The sequence below is a fragment of the Amblyraja radiata genome, chromosome 9, assembly GCF_010909765.2.
Source record: "Amblyraja radiata isolate CabotCenter1 chromosome 9, sAmbRad1.1.pri, whole genome shotgun sequence".
Lineage (NCBI taxonomy): Eukaryota > Metazoa > Chordata > Chondrichthyes > Rajiformes > Rajidae > Amblyraja > Amblyraja radiata.
In genome coordinates this window covers 29525076-29542376 of record NC_045964.1, presented here as the reverse complement: position 1 = coordinate 29542376, position 17301 = coordinate 29525076, and the positions used below count along the sequence as shown (strand labels likewise).

Here is a 17301-nt window from a genome sequence, read left to right as displayed (position 1 = left end):
AATCGCCTTGTGATCTAGGCTGATTTGGGTTTTGATATTCAGCTGTCAAATTTATTTTTAATGTTGCTTATTATACTTAAGCTGATAATAGTCTGAAGTACGGCCTCGACCCAAAATATCACCTATTCTTTTTCTCCAAAGATGCTGTCTGACTTATTGAGTTACTACATCTTTTTGTGTCTATCTTCTGATAATACATGTCAGTCTATAAGCACACCATTTAATAGTAGAACTTTGCGGTTTAGTTCTTGCTTCTGATGTAGGTACTTCAATCTCATCAACCTAATAGATGTAATTTCTACCCCTATTTGTTACTTTGCTGAAATTGGCCAAATGCACAGTCAACAGCCACCAAACCCTGCTATCATCACAGCAGCAACCCGGACAGCACAAACCCTGCTATCATCACAGCAGCAACCCGGACAGCATAAACTCATTCCCCAAAAGTATACTTCCTGCAAAATCAGAGTTCAGGAGAAAAAGGACAGAAATTAAGGTCATAGAGACAGTTTGTGGCAGAAGATAGTGTTGGAAGCAGATGATGTAGTTAGTGGTTAATTATATCACAAGCTGATAGCAGACAAAATCGATAAGATTACCTTGCAAAAATGGAGATAAGGAAGTATGACAGCACTTGCTTGGATAAGGGAAATCTGCTTCCACTCAGCCACTTTCAGTTATTTTTAACCCCATGCTAATTAAGTTTTCATATCTTTCCATATCTTTTCTTTGCAATTATCCCAGGGCCTAGTGACGAAAGGGAATCTCTGTTCCTATTTGTACTCACAAAAAGGAAATGTTTGCAACAGTAAATGACGGTCCCAATAAACTATGTGTCTCTGGCAGAATTATTTTCCTTCTCTTCTGCCAATACTTCTTTCTAACTTTTGGGAAAACACCGTGAAACGGCTGTGGATGTTTAGAAACATTTTGAACAAAAAGTGAATCACGCATTTACAGCTTTTGTTGCATTAATCTCACTCATGGTAAGAGGAAGATAATTCCTTTTAACAAGCAAGAATAAACGCTCCAAAGTTACTACTTTTCAAAATCCCTTGGATGCCATTTTAATAATTTACCTGTTAATGTTTTCATGCATCTGAGATAGAAAATGTTTGGTTAAATGTTATGAAACGGTTTACTCATAGATTTGACATGCGCACACATTTTATGTTCCACAGACCAATGTTCCACTCAGTACCATTGTCTTTGTATTCCCAATTTGCACAGTACTGCAGTAAATGTGCACTCTGTTGTAACAAATGAGAATGGAAAAAGTGCCAACCAGAAATAGATTTTTTAAATTAAATTCCCTGAGCTTCTGTTGTACGAATTACAACACTGGAGGTACTTCGCTCTTTTTTTTCGCTCTTCGGCATCATTAATTCATGGAGTTTGAAGAGCGTACTTCTATTTTTAAAGCCTAAAGCATGTTGAACAAATTGAGCTTGAAATTTACTGATAATGAGATGCCTCAAAGAATATACAGCACTAAATTGATGTGTTCAATAAATGGCACATCATATAGATTCAGGGTAGTATATAAGGCCAGACCTTTATTGTAAGGAAAGGCTTACATTGTATTGGTGCCATTTTCTACTAAAAATTGAGCATTTTGAAACTAACATTATTCTCCTATGCAGTTGTCAATAAACAGGGGGCCTGGGTTGTGGTTAAGTGGAGGTCATAGAGGGGTTGTAGCAAAGGGAAGAAAGGATTTGATGAGATTAAATGTTTCTTGATGAGCACTTGATATCCAAGACATTGGAGATGATAAACCAAGTGTCATAAACTGATACAGCATGGAAACAGGCCCATCAGCCCATCTTGCTCATGCCGACCGAGATGCCCCATCTACACGATTCCTACCAGCCTGCGTTTGTCTCATATCCCTCAAAATGCTTGTAAATTGGATAAATTATTCATGGATATGATGGGCGTGGTCTGAAGGGTCTGTTTCTGTGTTACATGACTATAACTCCAAAGAAATTAAATGGAACGACTGAGGCAAAAATAAATGAAATAGGTTTTCCAAAATCTTATCGTTCCATCACATCGTAAGAATAGAGTTGTGTTAAAATCATGTGCATCTGAGTTGAGATGAAATTGCACTGGAAATTGTACCAAATCATGATGAGCTTTGCTTACTAATTATTGCAGAATGGTAGAAGAGAAGATTTATAAATCGTCTTAAAGGAACAGGTGTGATTTTCACTATGTATGTTTATCAGACTAAAATCAAGCATATGCACAAAAGTAGGAAAATGCATCCACCCTCCTTCTAGATCGGGTCCAATAAGTGAAGGAGCATTGCCTGATTAAATTTTGCAAAATTAAGTTGGAATGGGAGTAACTATCAGCATTGCATTAAGTTTATAAAAAGTAGAGTGTTCAAAAGGAACTTTGTGGTGACATGGAATATATAAGTAGACTAGCAGGAAAGGATTTTTATAAACTTTTAACGACAGCAACTTGTAAGCAGCATTTAGACAAACACAAGAACAATCATTAAGTAGAGGGATTTAGACCGTGTGCATGTACACATGTGCAGGCACAGGCACACAATTATTGTCATGGTCAGTTCAGTCATGGTGTTCCTGTGTTGCACTGCTCATTTTCAATAAGACTGAGATCATTGGTGAGTATCCCTGGAACCATTCCAATATCTGCACCCTTTACATATTTCCTAAAGTGTGATGCTCATAACTTGAGTTGATACTCTAGCTGTAGCCCACCCACCCTGTGTTTATTATGATTTTCATACTCATATACCTGTACTATTAAAGCCCAGCATCCCAGAAGCTTTTTTTTAAACCAAATTCTCAACCAACTCTGCCACTTTCAATGAACTAAGCACGCACCTCAGAGTTCTCTGACCCTTTTCCAGGATTATGTTCTCATAAAGACTATTATTTTCATCTGCGCAGTTCACTGCATTTCATGCTTTGTGGCACGGTGATCTCTTGTGCAGTAAATTTTTGATTCTTAAATTCTGATTATTTAATTCTGGTTCTGACATTTCCAATGCTGTCAAAATGTAACAAGGCCATTTGACTACTGGGAGCTCCCAATTATTTAATTACAGTGTCTAAAAATATCTGGCATAGTAATTTCCCTTCATAATATATTTACAAATTTGCCTCCTATGGTGTTTGGAAATCAGTTTTTCTTCCTAATTGCATTGCAACTGTTGTATAATGATGTTATTTCATTGATATAATTTATTTTAACCAAATTTGAATTTTCTTTCGTTTCTATGGTTTATTCTATGGCCGTAGGTACTCGGGGCTATTTTTTTACTCGTGGACATTTTTCATCAGGCTGGAAAAAACGTCCCGACTTACGTGATGCCCCGAGTACCTACAGATGGCATAACAAGCCGCTACAATATATCCACGGACTCCTACAGACTCGTTACGAACATTCTGCGTGTTTGAAAACTCGGGAGAATTCGTGAATAACTCCGGAGAATTTGTGAATAACTCGGGAAAGTGGGACAGGCCCTTTAGTCTCGCTAATTTCCTCTTGAGTACAAAAAATGTCTAGGTGCAATATTTTGTGGCGCTTTTTGGGCTGTCATGTACTGTGAGTTGATACGTAATGGAGTTCTCTCAAACAAACCATGAGTGAAAATAATATTCCTCATTATTAATGTTCCTCATTATTCCTCATGTAGCTTTGTGAATGTAGATCGCAACTCAGGACAAGTTAAAGTTAAACTCAAGTATAATAGGTAGAGCAAAGGGTGTAGAATATAGTTGTCTGTGTTATTACGCAACAGTTCCAGAGAAAAAATGTGACTTCAGAGAGGAAGAGGAGATTCTCTGGATCGGAAAAAAATAGCTTATTGAAAGACTGTTCGAGAAGCCAAAGTTCTTTGATTATGTTGGCTGCTTTCTGGAGGCAGTGTGAAATATAGATGGTGTCATTGGTGGGGGAGTCTGGTCTGTGTGATGAACTGGGCTACATCGACGACTCTGTAAATTCTTGGACAGAGCTTTTCCCAAACCAAACTGTAATGCAACCCAACGGTGCTTTCTATGATGCATCAGTGGAAGTCTAATAGTCTTTAGAGACTTGTCAAATCTCCTCAGTCTCCAGAGGAAATAGAGGCATTAGTGTGCCGCCTTGGCTGTTACTTCCATGTGGTTAGTATACGACAGATCATGACTGTAAAGGGAGTATAGTAAGGGACTAAGAACACATCCTTGTGAGGCACCAGTGTGAGAATTATTGTGGAGAAGGCGTTGACCATTATCCACACTGATTGTGGTCTATGGATCAGAAAGTAAAGGTTCTCGCGGCAGAGGGTGCTGACCCCTAATTTGGAAATGTGTTTATATGGGATTATAGAGTTGAAGGCAGAGCTGTAATTAATAAATAACAGTCTGAAAAGTGGGATAAAGGCATTATTGCAGTTGCTCTGATACCAAGCATGGACTTAACGGGCCAAATAGTTGTCTCCTACTTTATGATAAATGCTAAAGACCAGTAAGTGTGACTAGAATAAACTAACCAAAGGTGACCCAGTTTAGGAATCCTATTTTCAGATCATTGGTAGGTGAAGTCACCGAATTGAATGTAATTCATCTTTATAGTGGAGGTGCAAAGAGTACTTGCTGTTGGTCTTATCCCAAGGTATGTCACCAAATAATCTATTCAACTTCTATAGTTATACATTGGAGAGCTTGGTGGAAAGCATACAGTGGTTGTGCCACAGCCTGGCTTTGTAACATGAAAGCCCAAAAGCTAAGGAGGCTGCAGAAAATACTGGACATTGCGCAGCCTATCACAGGTAGAGATCTTCAGGAAGCACTACCTCAAAAAGGCAGCTAATAAAGCTGAAACAAATAATAATGTTATCGTTCTGTTCCCGGTGGTATGACAAATTGAACCCTCTTAACTCCTTGAAGGATATGGTGAAAATACCAAGGAATTTAAAGGAAATTTGGAAAAAGATCAAGTCTCAGTAGGCTATAGAGGGGGTGATTGAGGTAAACGTTATGTTGTGTGAGATTTGTCGTCGACATTCATAAGGGAGAGAGCGCAGCATTGTATTTGCTGCTGGAGGGGTTTCGGAGCGAATTAAGTCTTTGTCATGTCGAACTGAAGAAACGTATTTTCATTGTGGCATGTTCTAACCCAAGTAGTCGGGTAACCTTTGTTATTGAGCATTAGAAATTTGAGCAAAAAAGTTTGACAAAGTGATTTCAGCATGTTGTGAACATTTACTCTGTACAGCAAAAGGAAAGGAGGCCATGTTCCAACCTGGTGATGTATGAGATTGGAACATAATGACAATGTGCAGACCAGTTATATTGAGGCAGGCTGGCCTATGTTTTGACGGTAAAGCACACTTCGATACAAGTTGAGAAATGTGGGATTTCTGACTGTTAATCCTACTAAGCGGAAATATTGCCAAGTTCTTTGTGCATCTCCTGTGGACCATGATGCAATGGAGATGATAAAGACATTATTTGCGTGTCAATTTGGCACCTAATGAAATGGGCACGTGATCTGCAGGCTTTCGGCATTGCTGTCAGAATATTGAGTAACCAGTATTTTATTTTCGCAGTGACCAACAAGAAGCCCGCATTGGTTTCCATTACCAAGGTGAAGCAATTTGAAGGTTCGACATCCTTTGTGCGAAGATCACAGTGGATGCTCGAGCAACTTCAACAAGTGAATGGCATAGACCCCAACAGGGTGAGTTGAGAGAAGCAATACTAGAATGCCATTTTTTGGCATACAAGTTTCATGTAATGTTTGACTTGTACTTTTTATAATTCACCATGGGGAAATTTCAAAATATATCACTCTTCATTCTATTATAATTGGTTTGTCTGGAGTCTGAATCAATATTCATATTCCACAACTGGAATTGAATGTGTTGGCCTATTATCTAGACTTAAAGGAGCCATTCTTTTTACCATGCTAAGCAAAGAACACCCCTATCCCCTTAATGTTCTTCCCATTTTTGGTGCTGGAGTTTAGTTGCACATAACACTAAGAAACAATTGAATGCAACATTTTGTGGTATGGAAGATGTTTATACCAGTAACATCAGTGCTCTTACGTGATATATAACATTGAATTATAATTTATATCAAACAGGTTAGCCAACATTCTACATTTCATAAAGCAAAATGGATAGTTGTAACAATCACATGACTTTATAACCTCTTTCCAATGGTCAGCAAAGTGATCGTCAGAATCCTCAATCTGCACCAAACTACTATTAATGAATTGAACGTATACTGCTGCTTATTCTGGCTTTTGCCTACACCATTTTGCTCAAAGGCATAGCTGTGATCAAGTTTGGATGCAGGGATTAGCAGGATGCAAGCATTTTCCCTCAATACAGTAACATTCAGTTGCGCACAGTACCAAGAAGACTGAAATTTTGCATCATCTCCGACTTTGGAAATGATGCCCTGTATACCCAAGCATAATTCATTAATACAGTACAGCACAGGATCAGGCCCTTTGCTTACAAAGTCTGTGCTGAACATCTTGCAAAGACCAACTCTTGTCTACCTGCATCTAATGCGTATCCCTCCATTCCCTGCATCCCATGTGCCTATCCAAAAGTCTCTCAAATGCCAATATTGTATCTGCCACCACCAACACCCCCAGAAACATATTGCAGGTACTCCCCACCGTCTGTATAAAAATAAACTTGCCCCACATATATCCCTTAAACTTTGTCCCACTTGCCTTATAAGTTCATAATTCATAAGACATAGGAGCAGAATTAGGCCATTTGTCCCATCACATTTGGTCTGTCATTCAATCATGGCTGTTCTATCTCTCCCTCTCAACCCCATTCTCTCTCCTTCTCCGCTTAAACTTTGACACCCTTGCTAATCAGGAACCTATCAATCTCCGCTTTAAACATTCTCAAAAATCTGGCCTCACAGCCATCTATGGCAACAAATTGCACTGATTCACTACCCTCTAGTTAAAAATCTTAAACCTATGTGCTCTAGAATTTGATATTTCCATCCTGGGAAAAAGGTTCTGAGTCTGTCCATGCCTCTCATAATCTGGTATGCTTCTATCATGCCTCCCCACAACCTCTGGATTGGTCCAGAGAAAACAATTCTTCTTCTAGCTGATACCTTCTAAACCAGACATCATTCTGGTAAATATCCTCTACGGCCTTTCCAGACCTCCACATCATTCCTGTATTGGGTGACCAGGACTACATGCAATGCTCCAAATGTAGCCTAACCAAAGTCCTATAAAGCTGCATCATAGCTTCCTGACTCAATGCCTACACAGGCTCGAATAGTTGCTCCCAGAGCCCTGGATCACAACCTCAGGGTAAAGGGTGTACCATTTAGTACTGAGATCAGAAAAAAAATTGTCACCAAGAGTGTGGTGAAGCTGTGGAATTCTCTGTGGAAGCCAAGTTGTTAAATCTATTCAAGGAGGAGATGGGTATATTTTTTTTAATACAAAACTGATATGTGGAGAAGACAAGAACAAAGTACTAAAGTGGGTGATCATATTGAACAATGGGGCAGCCCAGGAGGGTTGAACAACAAACTCCTATTCCTATTGTCTACATTCCTATAATCCTTCTACCAGCTCTTTTAAGTCTTTACCTCCTGGTTTTAGATTCCTCTGCAAAGGAAAATGGTTCCTTGCTATTTACATTATCGAGACATTTTGTAATTCTATGCATCATACTTAAATCTCTGCAAAGCCTCTGTTGCAAATCTAACAGTCTTAAAAATGTCATTGTAAATCTCCACAAGCTCTGTACTGGAATCACATTTGTTCCCTAACGTTGTAACAAATACAACCTCTTGCTGCGGTCCGGAGACACTAGTTCACAAGTTCTAGGAGCAGAATTAGGCCTTTAGGCCTATCAAGTCTACTCCACCATTCAATCACGGCTGATCTATCTTTCCCACTCAATCTCATTCTCCTGCCTTCTCCCCATAACCCCTGACACCCTTACTAATCAAGAATCTGTCAATCTCCTCCTTAAAAATATGCCTATGCAGCCTTCATGTCATCCCTGGGCCACATTGAATAAGATGGCTTTTCACCATGGTCTGTCACTTTCATAGTCGCCACTGCTGAAGCCAGATTTTATCTTGGCTGGTTTCTACCTCTAGCCTCCAGATTTTTTCCACATTCCTGACTTCCTTTTCCTGACTTGCATAAACTTTTCATTGCTGACTGCTCTTCAGTTTCTTATTGCTCTTTGCGTGTTCAATATTTTGCAATTCTCTAACACTGCGTTCATAGATTTTTGGGAGAAGAAAGCAGGACACTTGTATGGTTAACTCTTTCTAAGGTCTGGCATGAAGACAGTGGGCACCATGGCCTATGTCATTGTGAAATTCTGGTTTTATATGGAATTGCAACCAGAATCATGGAATTAACAGGAGGGTTGAATGTTCAAGTCATCATTGTCTTTGTTCATTATCAATGAATGTCTTTTCCTTGTAACCTCGGAGATCTTGTTTCGTTAAGTACTGATCCAGTTCTATTCTGAAGGCCACAGCTGAGCCACCCTCCATCTGTCTGTCAGTCAATGCATTCCAGATTGTGAACTCTCACTGCATTGAAAACAAAATCTCCGGGTGTTGCCTTTGGTTTTGGTTCATCTCAAGGCCTGCAGTATTTCATAAAGCAGGTTGGAGTCGGTCATGAAGCCCCTTGAGCCTTCTCCGCTAATCAAAATCGGGGCTGAACCTCTAAATCATTCTTATTTTCTTGTCCTGTTCCATGTTCCTTGATTTCCCCCAGTGGCCAACCATCTCTCAGCTTCAATCTTGTATATATTCTTCAACTGAACTATGTGTGCACTACAGCTGCCAGTTATCAGCTTGCACTCTCTGCTTATTGTGCCCCGAAAATGAATTCTAAAAAATTGTCTTCATTGTAAAACTGTGGATTTTACTGAATCATTATGTTAAAATACTCTGTTGACAAATCTGAACATAATTTAGGTTGGGACAAAGACGCAGGCCTGTTCAACTATATTAGCTCTGCATCTCGTAACACTTATTTTTGTGAAAATCTGTTATCATTTCTGAAATGCTGTCCCTGGAATTATGCACTGTGACCAGATATTATTTTGCTGCAGCATGACTTTCAGCAATTTATGTTTTAGTTTTCAGGTTTCTTCAATACCAAACTACCATCCTTTAATCTTTTAGATTATTTTTGTATATGATGTAACAATGTATATTTGGCTTCCTAATAGGCCTTTCTCACGGGGCGACTTGACGCAAGAGGTAACCAGAGTTGAACATCGTGGGAACCTCGTACGATAACCGTACGGCATTCGTGGACCACCGTGGACCACCGTGGCGCTAACGGCAGGTACTCGTGTAACTTGTTGACTCGGGAGAAAATTCAAGCAAGCTTGAATTTCTCCAAGAGTGACTTGTACACTTGTGGTTGAACATTGAAACATTATATGGACGTAGTGGCCAGTGCGATATCCGTAATAACTCTTGCGTTTACCGTGGGAACTCCTGCGAACGGTGAACCCGGAAGCTGGACAGAGGGGACAGAAGGTGAGTAATCTGGAATGAACATGCTGGTCGTTCTCTGCCCACACGATCTCTACGGAGCTTCCAGGCTGTTTATATATAAAAGAGCATTCCAAAAGTGTCTCACCAGCAATCTGCAGCCTTCAAGAGGTCTTTTTAAATGAAGTGTTTATTTCCAACGTCTGGTAAGTTTCGGTAGAATTGCCACCAGCGTTTAGAGAATATGTACCTGTGATTTTGTCCTATTTTTTTCTAATACTCATTAAATCAACGGGAGACTAAAAGTGGCATTTAGATAAACAAAGTTGCTGCCTTGGCGAATATCGATGCTATTATCTTTATGTAAACTGTGAGGGTTCGCAGCTGCCACAATGCGTCTGACGAGTTATACCAATGTAATTTGGCACAAGCTGGTTTAATTGTGGGAAAAACTCTTCAAAGCCCTTCCAAGATGGAGGAATTCCCCAGAAAGTAGCTCGTTTTCTTTTGTAGAACTTTCCTCTGTCAACGCATAGATCTACAGTTAGGGAACCAACTGCCGGTACTGATGTATTTGAGTGTTTCAGGGAATTTCCTTTGATTATTTTCAAGCTTTGTCCATCTCTTTTGAACTCATTTGATTCGATACTATTTGATTTAGGAATGGTGGTTACTTATTATATAAATTATGTGACCTATTTTCTGTTCCTATGATTCTCTAAGTACTTTGTTTATAAATTCTGAACTCGTGAATTCGAGATTTCAGTGGTTTTCTGTATGCGGCTCACTCAGATACACTTGGCACAAACCGGCTTTTCCCATTTGGACCGTATAAGCCGTTTACAATCGCGTTGGACTCACTACATTTCTATGATCTGTAATCGTTTAACATTGAGTATAAACGATTATATTTAATACTCGGAATGCATATTGATTTTAGCGATGCCATATACCTTTCTCTGTATGTGAAGGGAACGATCGCTTCTAGTATGTTTACACCTCTCTGTAAAACATCCATTCTTAAAAAGGTGGTCTCAATATCGCCAATGGAACATGTGTCAATGTGTCAAAGCACTTGTAATGCTTGTCTAAAAAAAAGTGACATCATTTGTGCCACGTGATGATTTAACAACACTTCACAGTTCACAATGTTCATTCAAGATTTAACGGGAAAGCTCGGGAGACGGACAAGTCACTCGCACAAATAACAGAAATGCCGAGTACCCGTGGGAACTCTTTATCTACCCCCCGTTATATCGTGTGATATCGTGCTAGACCACGACCACTTCACTCTGGTTACATCTTGCGTCAAATCGCCCCGTGAGAAAGGCCTATTAATCTGTATTGAACTTCAATGCTTCTGCACTTGTTTATTTAGTATTTTTATATAATATTTAGTATATTTATATAGTATTTTTAAATATCTTTTGCTTCCAACAGATTAGTGGGTCTTTTTATTTTTACTATCAAAGTTATCTAATAGTTTTAAGCGTCTGTTTACAGTACCTAGCTTGCCACAGACACCTAACCTAGAAATGTTTGTCTTTCTATGTCGCTCTGAGTTATACAGATAATTGAAAATGATCTAGATTTTGCTGTACTCTGAAGGCCTCGGTGAAAAATTAACTCCTGTGTGCAATCTCATTCCTTATTAAGAATGAGATACTGCAGAACTATGGGGGAAATTTTAATGCAATAAAATGACAACTTGCAATTTTCTTTCAAGGAGCTAGCATTGATGTGAAGGTCTTATGGCCTCCTGAGCTCTTGCAGATATTCTTTAACTTTTTGTTTTTCTCTCCTTCAATCCTATGTCAAATTTTTTTTTTTGCATGTCTCTCTGAGGATTATTTAATCTGGTTTGGTTGAAATGGTTTCCGGTCTCTTCAGCTGCTCACAAATTACATCTCCTTACATCCCTACAGTCCCAGAGTCGTATAGCTTGAAAACAGACCCTTTGGCCCAACTCATCCATGCTGACCATGAACTCCATCTAGACTTGTCCTATTTGCCTGTGTTTGAGCTATATCCCTCTAAACTTGTTCTATCCATTTTGCCATCGATATGTACTTGCCCCACACCTTCCTCTGGCAGCTTTTTCCCTATATATTTCAGGCCCTGTGAAATTGCCCGTCAAGTTCCTATTTAACCATCCCCCTTTCACCTTAAATGTATGGCTTCTTAGGGTAGTCTGATTTTCCTCTAGGCTGTGAAAAATACTCTGTGCACCCTATCTACCTCCCTCATGATTTTATACATGTCTATGAGATTATAAAGATAGCAAAGAAAGTATACGGTATACTTGCCTTCATGGGTTGGGCATTGGAATCAGAAAGTCATGATGCAGGTTTATAGGTGTTCGGTTAGATCGCATTTGGAGTATTGTATGCGGTTCTGGTCACTGCATTACAGGAAGGATGTGGAGCTTTGTAAAGGGTGCAGAGGAAACTTACCAGAATGATGCCTGAATCCTGACCTGTAGTGAATAGACTTGTGCTCAACAATGATATCCCCATGGTCCATGATTTCTAATTTGAAACTTGTCCATTTTCCCTTGATAGTCTGTCTTCTAATGTCCACTCACTTTTCTCACCAAGCCGATAATACGTCCTCAGTTCAGTAAACTTGCATTTCAGATAAATCTCCATTGTGGTTCCTTAGAGAAGGCCTGACAATCTCTTCCTATTGTTAATCTATTGATCAAATGTTTAAATCAGTAAAAATTATAAAGATTATTGTTCTACAGGGGCTGCTCATGCAGGAGTGACATTAGCAATCCTTGCATGTTACAAACTAATCAGATGAAAGCTGTTCGGTATAGAATGTGCATGTATAGAGCATTGTTGGTTCGCTTTGTGCATTGGCATTGTTTCAACACAAAGTAAATTTCTTATCTATTTTCTTTCAGGATTGTGCGGAATTCGATCTTGTGTTTGAAAACGCCTTTGACCAGTGGGTTGCAAGCACGGCCTCCGAGAAATGTACATTCTTTCAAATCCTTCACAATATTTCTCAGCGATATCTTTCAGACAGGAAGCCAGAGTTCATTAATTGCCAATCTAAAGTGTTGGGTGGTAAGTCTGCATTTGTTATACTGTGATTGTCTTCAAATCTGTAACTTTCAATACAATTATCTTCTAATTGAATTGTGATTAAAGACAAAGATACTATCTGAAAATGTCTTCACAGCTAAGGATTCCAAGGTGATTATAGTACACAGCAGGGAAAATAATTTGCTTGACTTAAAATCTCCTACACCCATCAGATTGCTTAATGCAATGCCTGGTTCCGTTCCACTTGCAATCATGAGCATCGTTTCAAATGTTGAAATGTTTGCATGATTCTGTCGCAAGAAAAACAGTTAACATTTCCGCCCTGTAGCATCTCATTAGAACCATGAAAAGTTAGGAAACATGGATGATTAAAGGTATCTCTACGTCGCAATCTTGTTCATCATTTACTGAAAAAAAATTGGATGAGAATGTACAAGGCATGGTTATTAAGTTTGCAGATGGCACAAAAATAGGAGGTATCATAGGCAGTGAAGAAGGTTGTCAAAAATTACAGCTGGATCTTAAGTGGGCCAAGAAATGACAAATGACATTCAATTCATATAAGTGTGAGGTGTTGCATTTTGGGAAGTCAAACTAAGGTAAGACTTTCATAGTGAATGGTAAAGCCGAAGCAAGAACGGAACTCGCTATGAAAACATGGAGGGGACGGGGGACACAATTGTTTGGGGGCCGCGCGCATGAGCACACTCACACACACGCGCGAGGCTTCGGAGGCTCAATCTCAACTCTGCCTGTCTCACCGGGTTAACAACAGCCCTGTCTGGACTGACGGGATACCAGCGTTGCTTCTCCGCACTGACCATATTTCCCGCAAGTCCAGGGAGGTTAACCTAGCGGGACAGGCAGAGTCTGACTGCCAACCTCTCTGGCCCGTGGGGGGGGGGGGGTGCACTCGGAACAACGCCGGAGACCAGGCCGGGATCGATCCTGACTGCGGATGAGGCGCAGGTCTGTGCCACGTCTCCCTCCTCCAATCGCCGCGCTCTATCCTCAGTCCCTCCCCCCCCACTCCCCCCTTCTCCAATCATTGCGCCCTTGATCAGCAGATCCACCCCCACTGCCTCGCGGAAAGCGGAGATTTTAAAATCGGGATCACAAAAACTTGGGGGGATGTCCCCCACCTCTCAAAACATGGGGACGTGTCCCCTCTGGCCCCCCCCCCCCGGGTTTTCAGCCCCTGAGCCAAAGGGAGTGTTGTAGAACAGAGGAACCAGGTAGTATAAGGTAGACACAAAATGCTGGAGTAACTCAGCAGGTCAGGCAGCATCTCTGGAATGGGTGATGTTTCGGGTCGATACCCTTCTTCAGACTGATCAGGTAGTACAACTACATTGGTTTATTCTTAACATATATACCGAGATAAACTTTGTTTTGCATGCTATCCAGTCAAATTGTACCATACACGAGTACACTCCAGCCAGTCACAAGTAAACAGGTAGCGCAAAGAGAAAAATAACCATAGTGCAGCTTTTCTTTCTATAGTGTTACAGCTCTTTGGTAATTCAGGTAAAACTGGTTGCATCACTATGAATTTGGTGTCACAGGTAGACATGAGGATGAAGAAGACATTGGGCATGCTGGGATTCATTAGTCATGGCATTGAGTAGAAGAGTTAGGTCGTTATGTTGCAGTCGTACAATACATTGGTGATGGTGCCATTAGAGTATGGTGAGCAGTCGATTACCCTGCTACAGGAATGACACCATTCAATTTGAAAAAGTGCAAAGAAGATTAACGAGAATGTTGGCAGGACTCGAGGAACTGAGTTATAGGGAGAGTTTTGGTAGGCTAGGACTTTATTCCTTGGAGCAATGTAAACTTAAGAGGTGATCATAAAGTGGTGATAAAATCATAGGGGAACTGTTGAGGTGAATCCACAGAGGAGAGTTAATGGGTTTGAGAAAAGCACTGTAATTGAGAAAGGCTGCACAGTTGTTAGGTGAAGTTGGATAAATATTGTTGGCGCAACAGTTGTGGAACATTAAAATACTGGATGAAGGAAGGAATGGTTGACAGCGCTATCTTTATGAAATAGCAAATGGAAGGTAAGAGGCCTTGTTAGATGCAATATTAAACCAAAATGGACAGGCAGTCAAAAAACTTTATGTGATGCCAAATTATATAAAGAAAATTGGAGAATTCATGTCGAGTTTATTGGCAGATGGACAAGTATGGTGACATACAGATACAATGAAAATGTTCCTTGCAGCAACATCACAAGCTCAGACCTTACACAAAAATATAAAACAAAATTGTTGGAGTAACTCAGTGGTTAGGCAGCATTTGTGGAAGTCATGAATAGGCGACATTTCAGGTTGGGATCCTTCAGGCTTCTTAAGAAGGGTCCTGACCTGAAATGTCATTTATCCATGTTCTCCAGAGATAATGTCTGGCTGAGTTACTCCACCACTTTATGTATTTTCTTTGTGTAAACTAGCATCTGCAGTTCCTTATTTCTGCACAAAAAAATAAATTATATATAAATGACACGCATTTTACAAGACAAAAAGAAAAAGACTGCAATAAAGAAAGCATAAGTGCAAATCACAATTGGAAAACAAGTTTGTGACAGTGTAAGAGATAGTCCATAGTGTTCTGTTGCTCAATTAGGATTATGCAGGTCGTTCAAGAAGATAGATGTAGAAAAGTAACTGTTCCTGAATCTGGTGGTCCAGGTCTTCAGGCTTCTGTATCTCCTGCCCAACAGTAGCAGAGGGCACGATCTAGATGATGGGGATCCTTGATGATTGCAGGCACATTCTTGAGGTAGTACTTCGTGTACATGCTTTTGTTGGTGGGCCGAGCCCACCACTCTCAGCAGCCTCTTATGTTTGTGTGTGCTGTAATTGCCTACTGTACATCCAGTTATGATTTTTTTCCATTCTGCATGTGCAAGTTTTTTTTATCGTCTTTACTGAATCTCTTTAAACTTTTAACAAAGTAATGTTGCTGGCGCACCTTATTTGTGATTCCATCTGGGTGCTGGGTCCAGGACAGGTCACCATGATGTTAATGCCCTGGAAGCATAAAAGTCTGAGAAGTAGTGATCAAATAGTGTGCTGCTCTTTGAAACCATGCATCCAGCTCTGTTCCCCAAGGAATGTGATAATCTAGTGCTGGAGGGGGTCCAGTGGACAATTGTTTGGTTGGTTCCTTAAATCAGGGGATTGAATAATGTGGATGTATGAGAGAAATGTTGACTTTCCAGCCTGAAAGGCAGCTTTTCATCTTGTGAGTTATGAAAGATTTATTACCATATAAAAGCGAGATTAATATATGGATTCAACTTTCAAACATGTACAGTGGTGGCAGAAGCCCTTGAAATATTACAAATAATTAAATAGTTCTCAAGGGGTTTGCTGAGACCTTGCCTTTCTCGATACTTGCACATCAAATGAGCCAAGTGGTATTCCTTTGGCACAGTTATGATCTGAATTTATGATTCTTGAATCAATTGTTTCTGCTCTGAAAGTTGCCTATTTGCAGCAGCGTCAAAAGCCAATTGAGACCCGTAAATCAATATCTCTGTTGAATGCACGGGTAAATTGGGAAATGCTTTTTAAATGCTGATTTGCATGAAGTGCACTCTAGCCCGTATGAAGAATAGACAATTGTTATACACATCCTCCCTCCCGCCTCAATGTTTGGGTAGGTTTCATGCCCATAAGGTACATTTACTTTGTCAACAGCTGGGACACTCTTGTGTTTATCAGGGTCTGAAGAGGCAAGGAAGTAATTCATGTTTGGATTCTATTTGTTTGGCTCAGTGTGCAAACTCCACTATTTTCGATAGGTATTCAACAGAAGTGGCAATAAAATGTGATATTTCCTTCCAGGCAATGCACTCAAGTGGTCCTCTTCAAACTTGGTATGTTTTTAGAATATTCCTTTCAATTTGACTTTGACAAGATCAGGAAGTGCTATTTTGTGTTAAACAGTACTGAAGGACAGTTCTTATCTGAACATTAATTGTGAATAATAATTTAACATGTACAGGTGCACAACCTTTTATCCGAAAGCCTTGGGACCAGACACTTGTCGGATTTCGGAATTTTTCGGATTTCCGAATGGAAGATTTTTAGCGTAGATTAGGTAGGTAGCGCGGGCGGCTTGGAAAGTCTGGAGCGGCTGCCTCCTCCCCGGAGACCGGGGAATCATTGCATAAATGTTAGTCAGTTAGTTTGGAGGGATTTTATGTGGTGGGGGGGGGGTGAAGGGGGAAACTTTAATTCTTAGTCCCCTACCTGGTCGGAGAGGCGGGGAGCGGGCAATGCCTTACCGGGTCGCCGTGCAGTTAGCTCCGGAGCGCTGTGGCCGCCGACTCCCAACATCGCGGAGCTGGGGGCTGCGGGCGTCTGGCCGCGGGCGGCGCCGGTTGGAGCTCCGACCCCGGCAACTCTACCCCTGGCTGCGCGGCGCTCCAAATCCAGCGCCGCCCGCGGCCGGACGCCCGCAGCCCCAGCTCCGCGATGTTGGGAGTCGGCGGCGTCGCAGCGCTGGGATACCAGCGGGGAGCGGGCAATGCCTTACCGGGTCGCCTTGCGGTAAGCTCCGGAGCGCTGTGGCCGCCGACACACAACATGTCGGCGGCCACAGCGGTGCCGCGCAGCCAGGGGTAGAGTTGCCGGGGTCGGAGCTACAACCGGCGCCGACCGCGGCCGGACGCCCGCAGCCCCAGCTGGGAGTCGGCGGCCACAGCGCTCCGGAGCTTACTGCACGGCGACCCGGTA

The 17301-nt window shown here is 41.1% G+C and overlaps 1 protein-coding gene across 3 annotated transcripts in view; it reads left to right on the top strand.

Moving 5' to 3' along the window:
• The window catches only part of stxbp6 (syntaxin binding protein 6), a 252243-nt gene that overhangs the window by 164864 nt on the left and 70078 nt on the right, over positions 1-17301 (top strand). For all 3 annotated transcript variants that reach the window (XM_033026972.1, XM_033026973.1, XM_033026975.1), the window contains exons 3-4: positions 5576-5706; positions 12406-12571. In XM_033026972.1, the coding sequence (XP_032882863.1) occupies positions 5576-5706; positions 12406-12571 (297 nt within the window). The remainder of the gene's footprint in view (positions 1-5575; positions 5707-12405; positions 12572-17301) is intronic.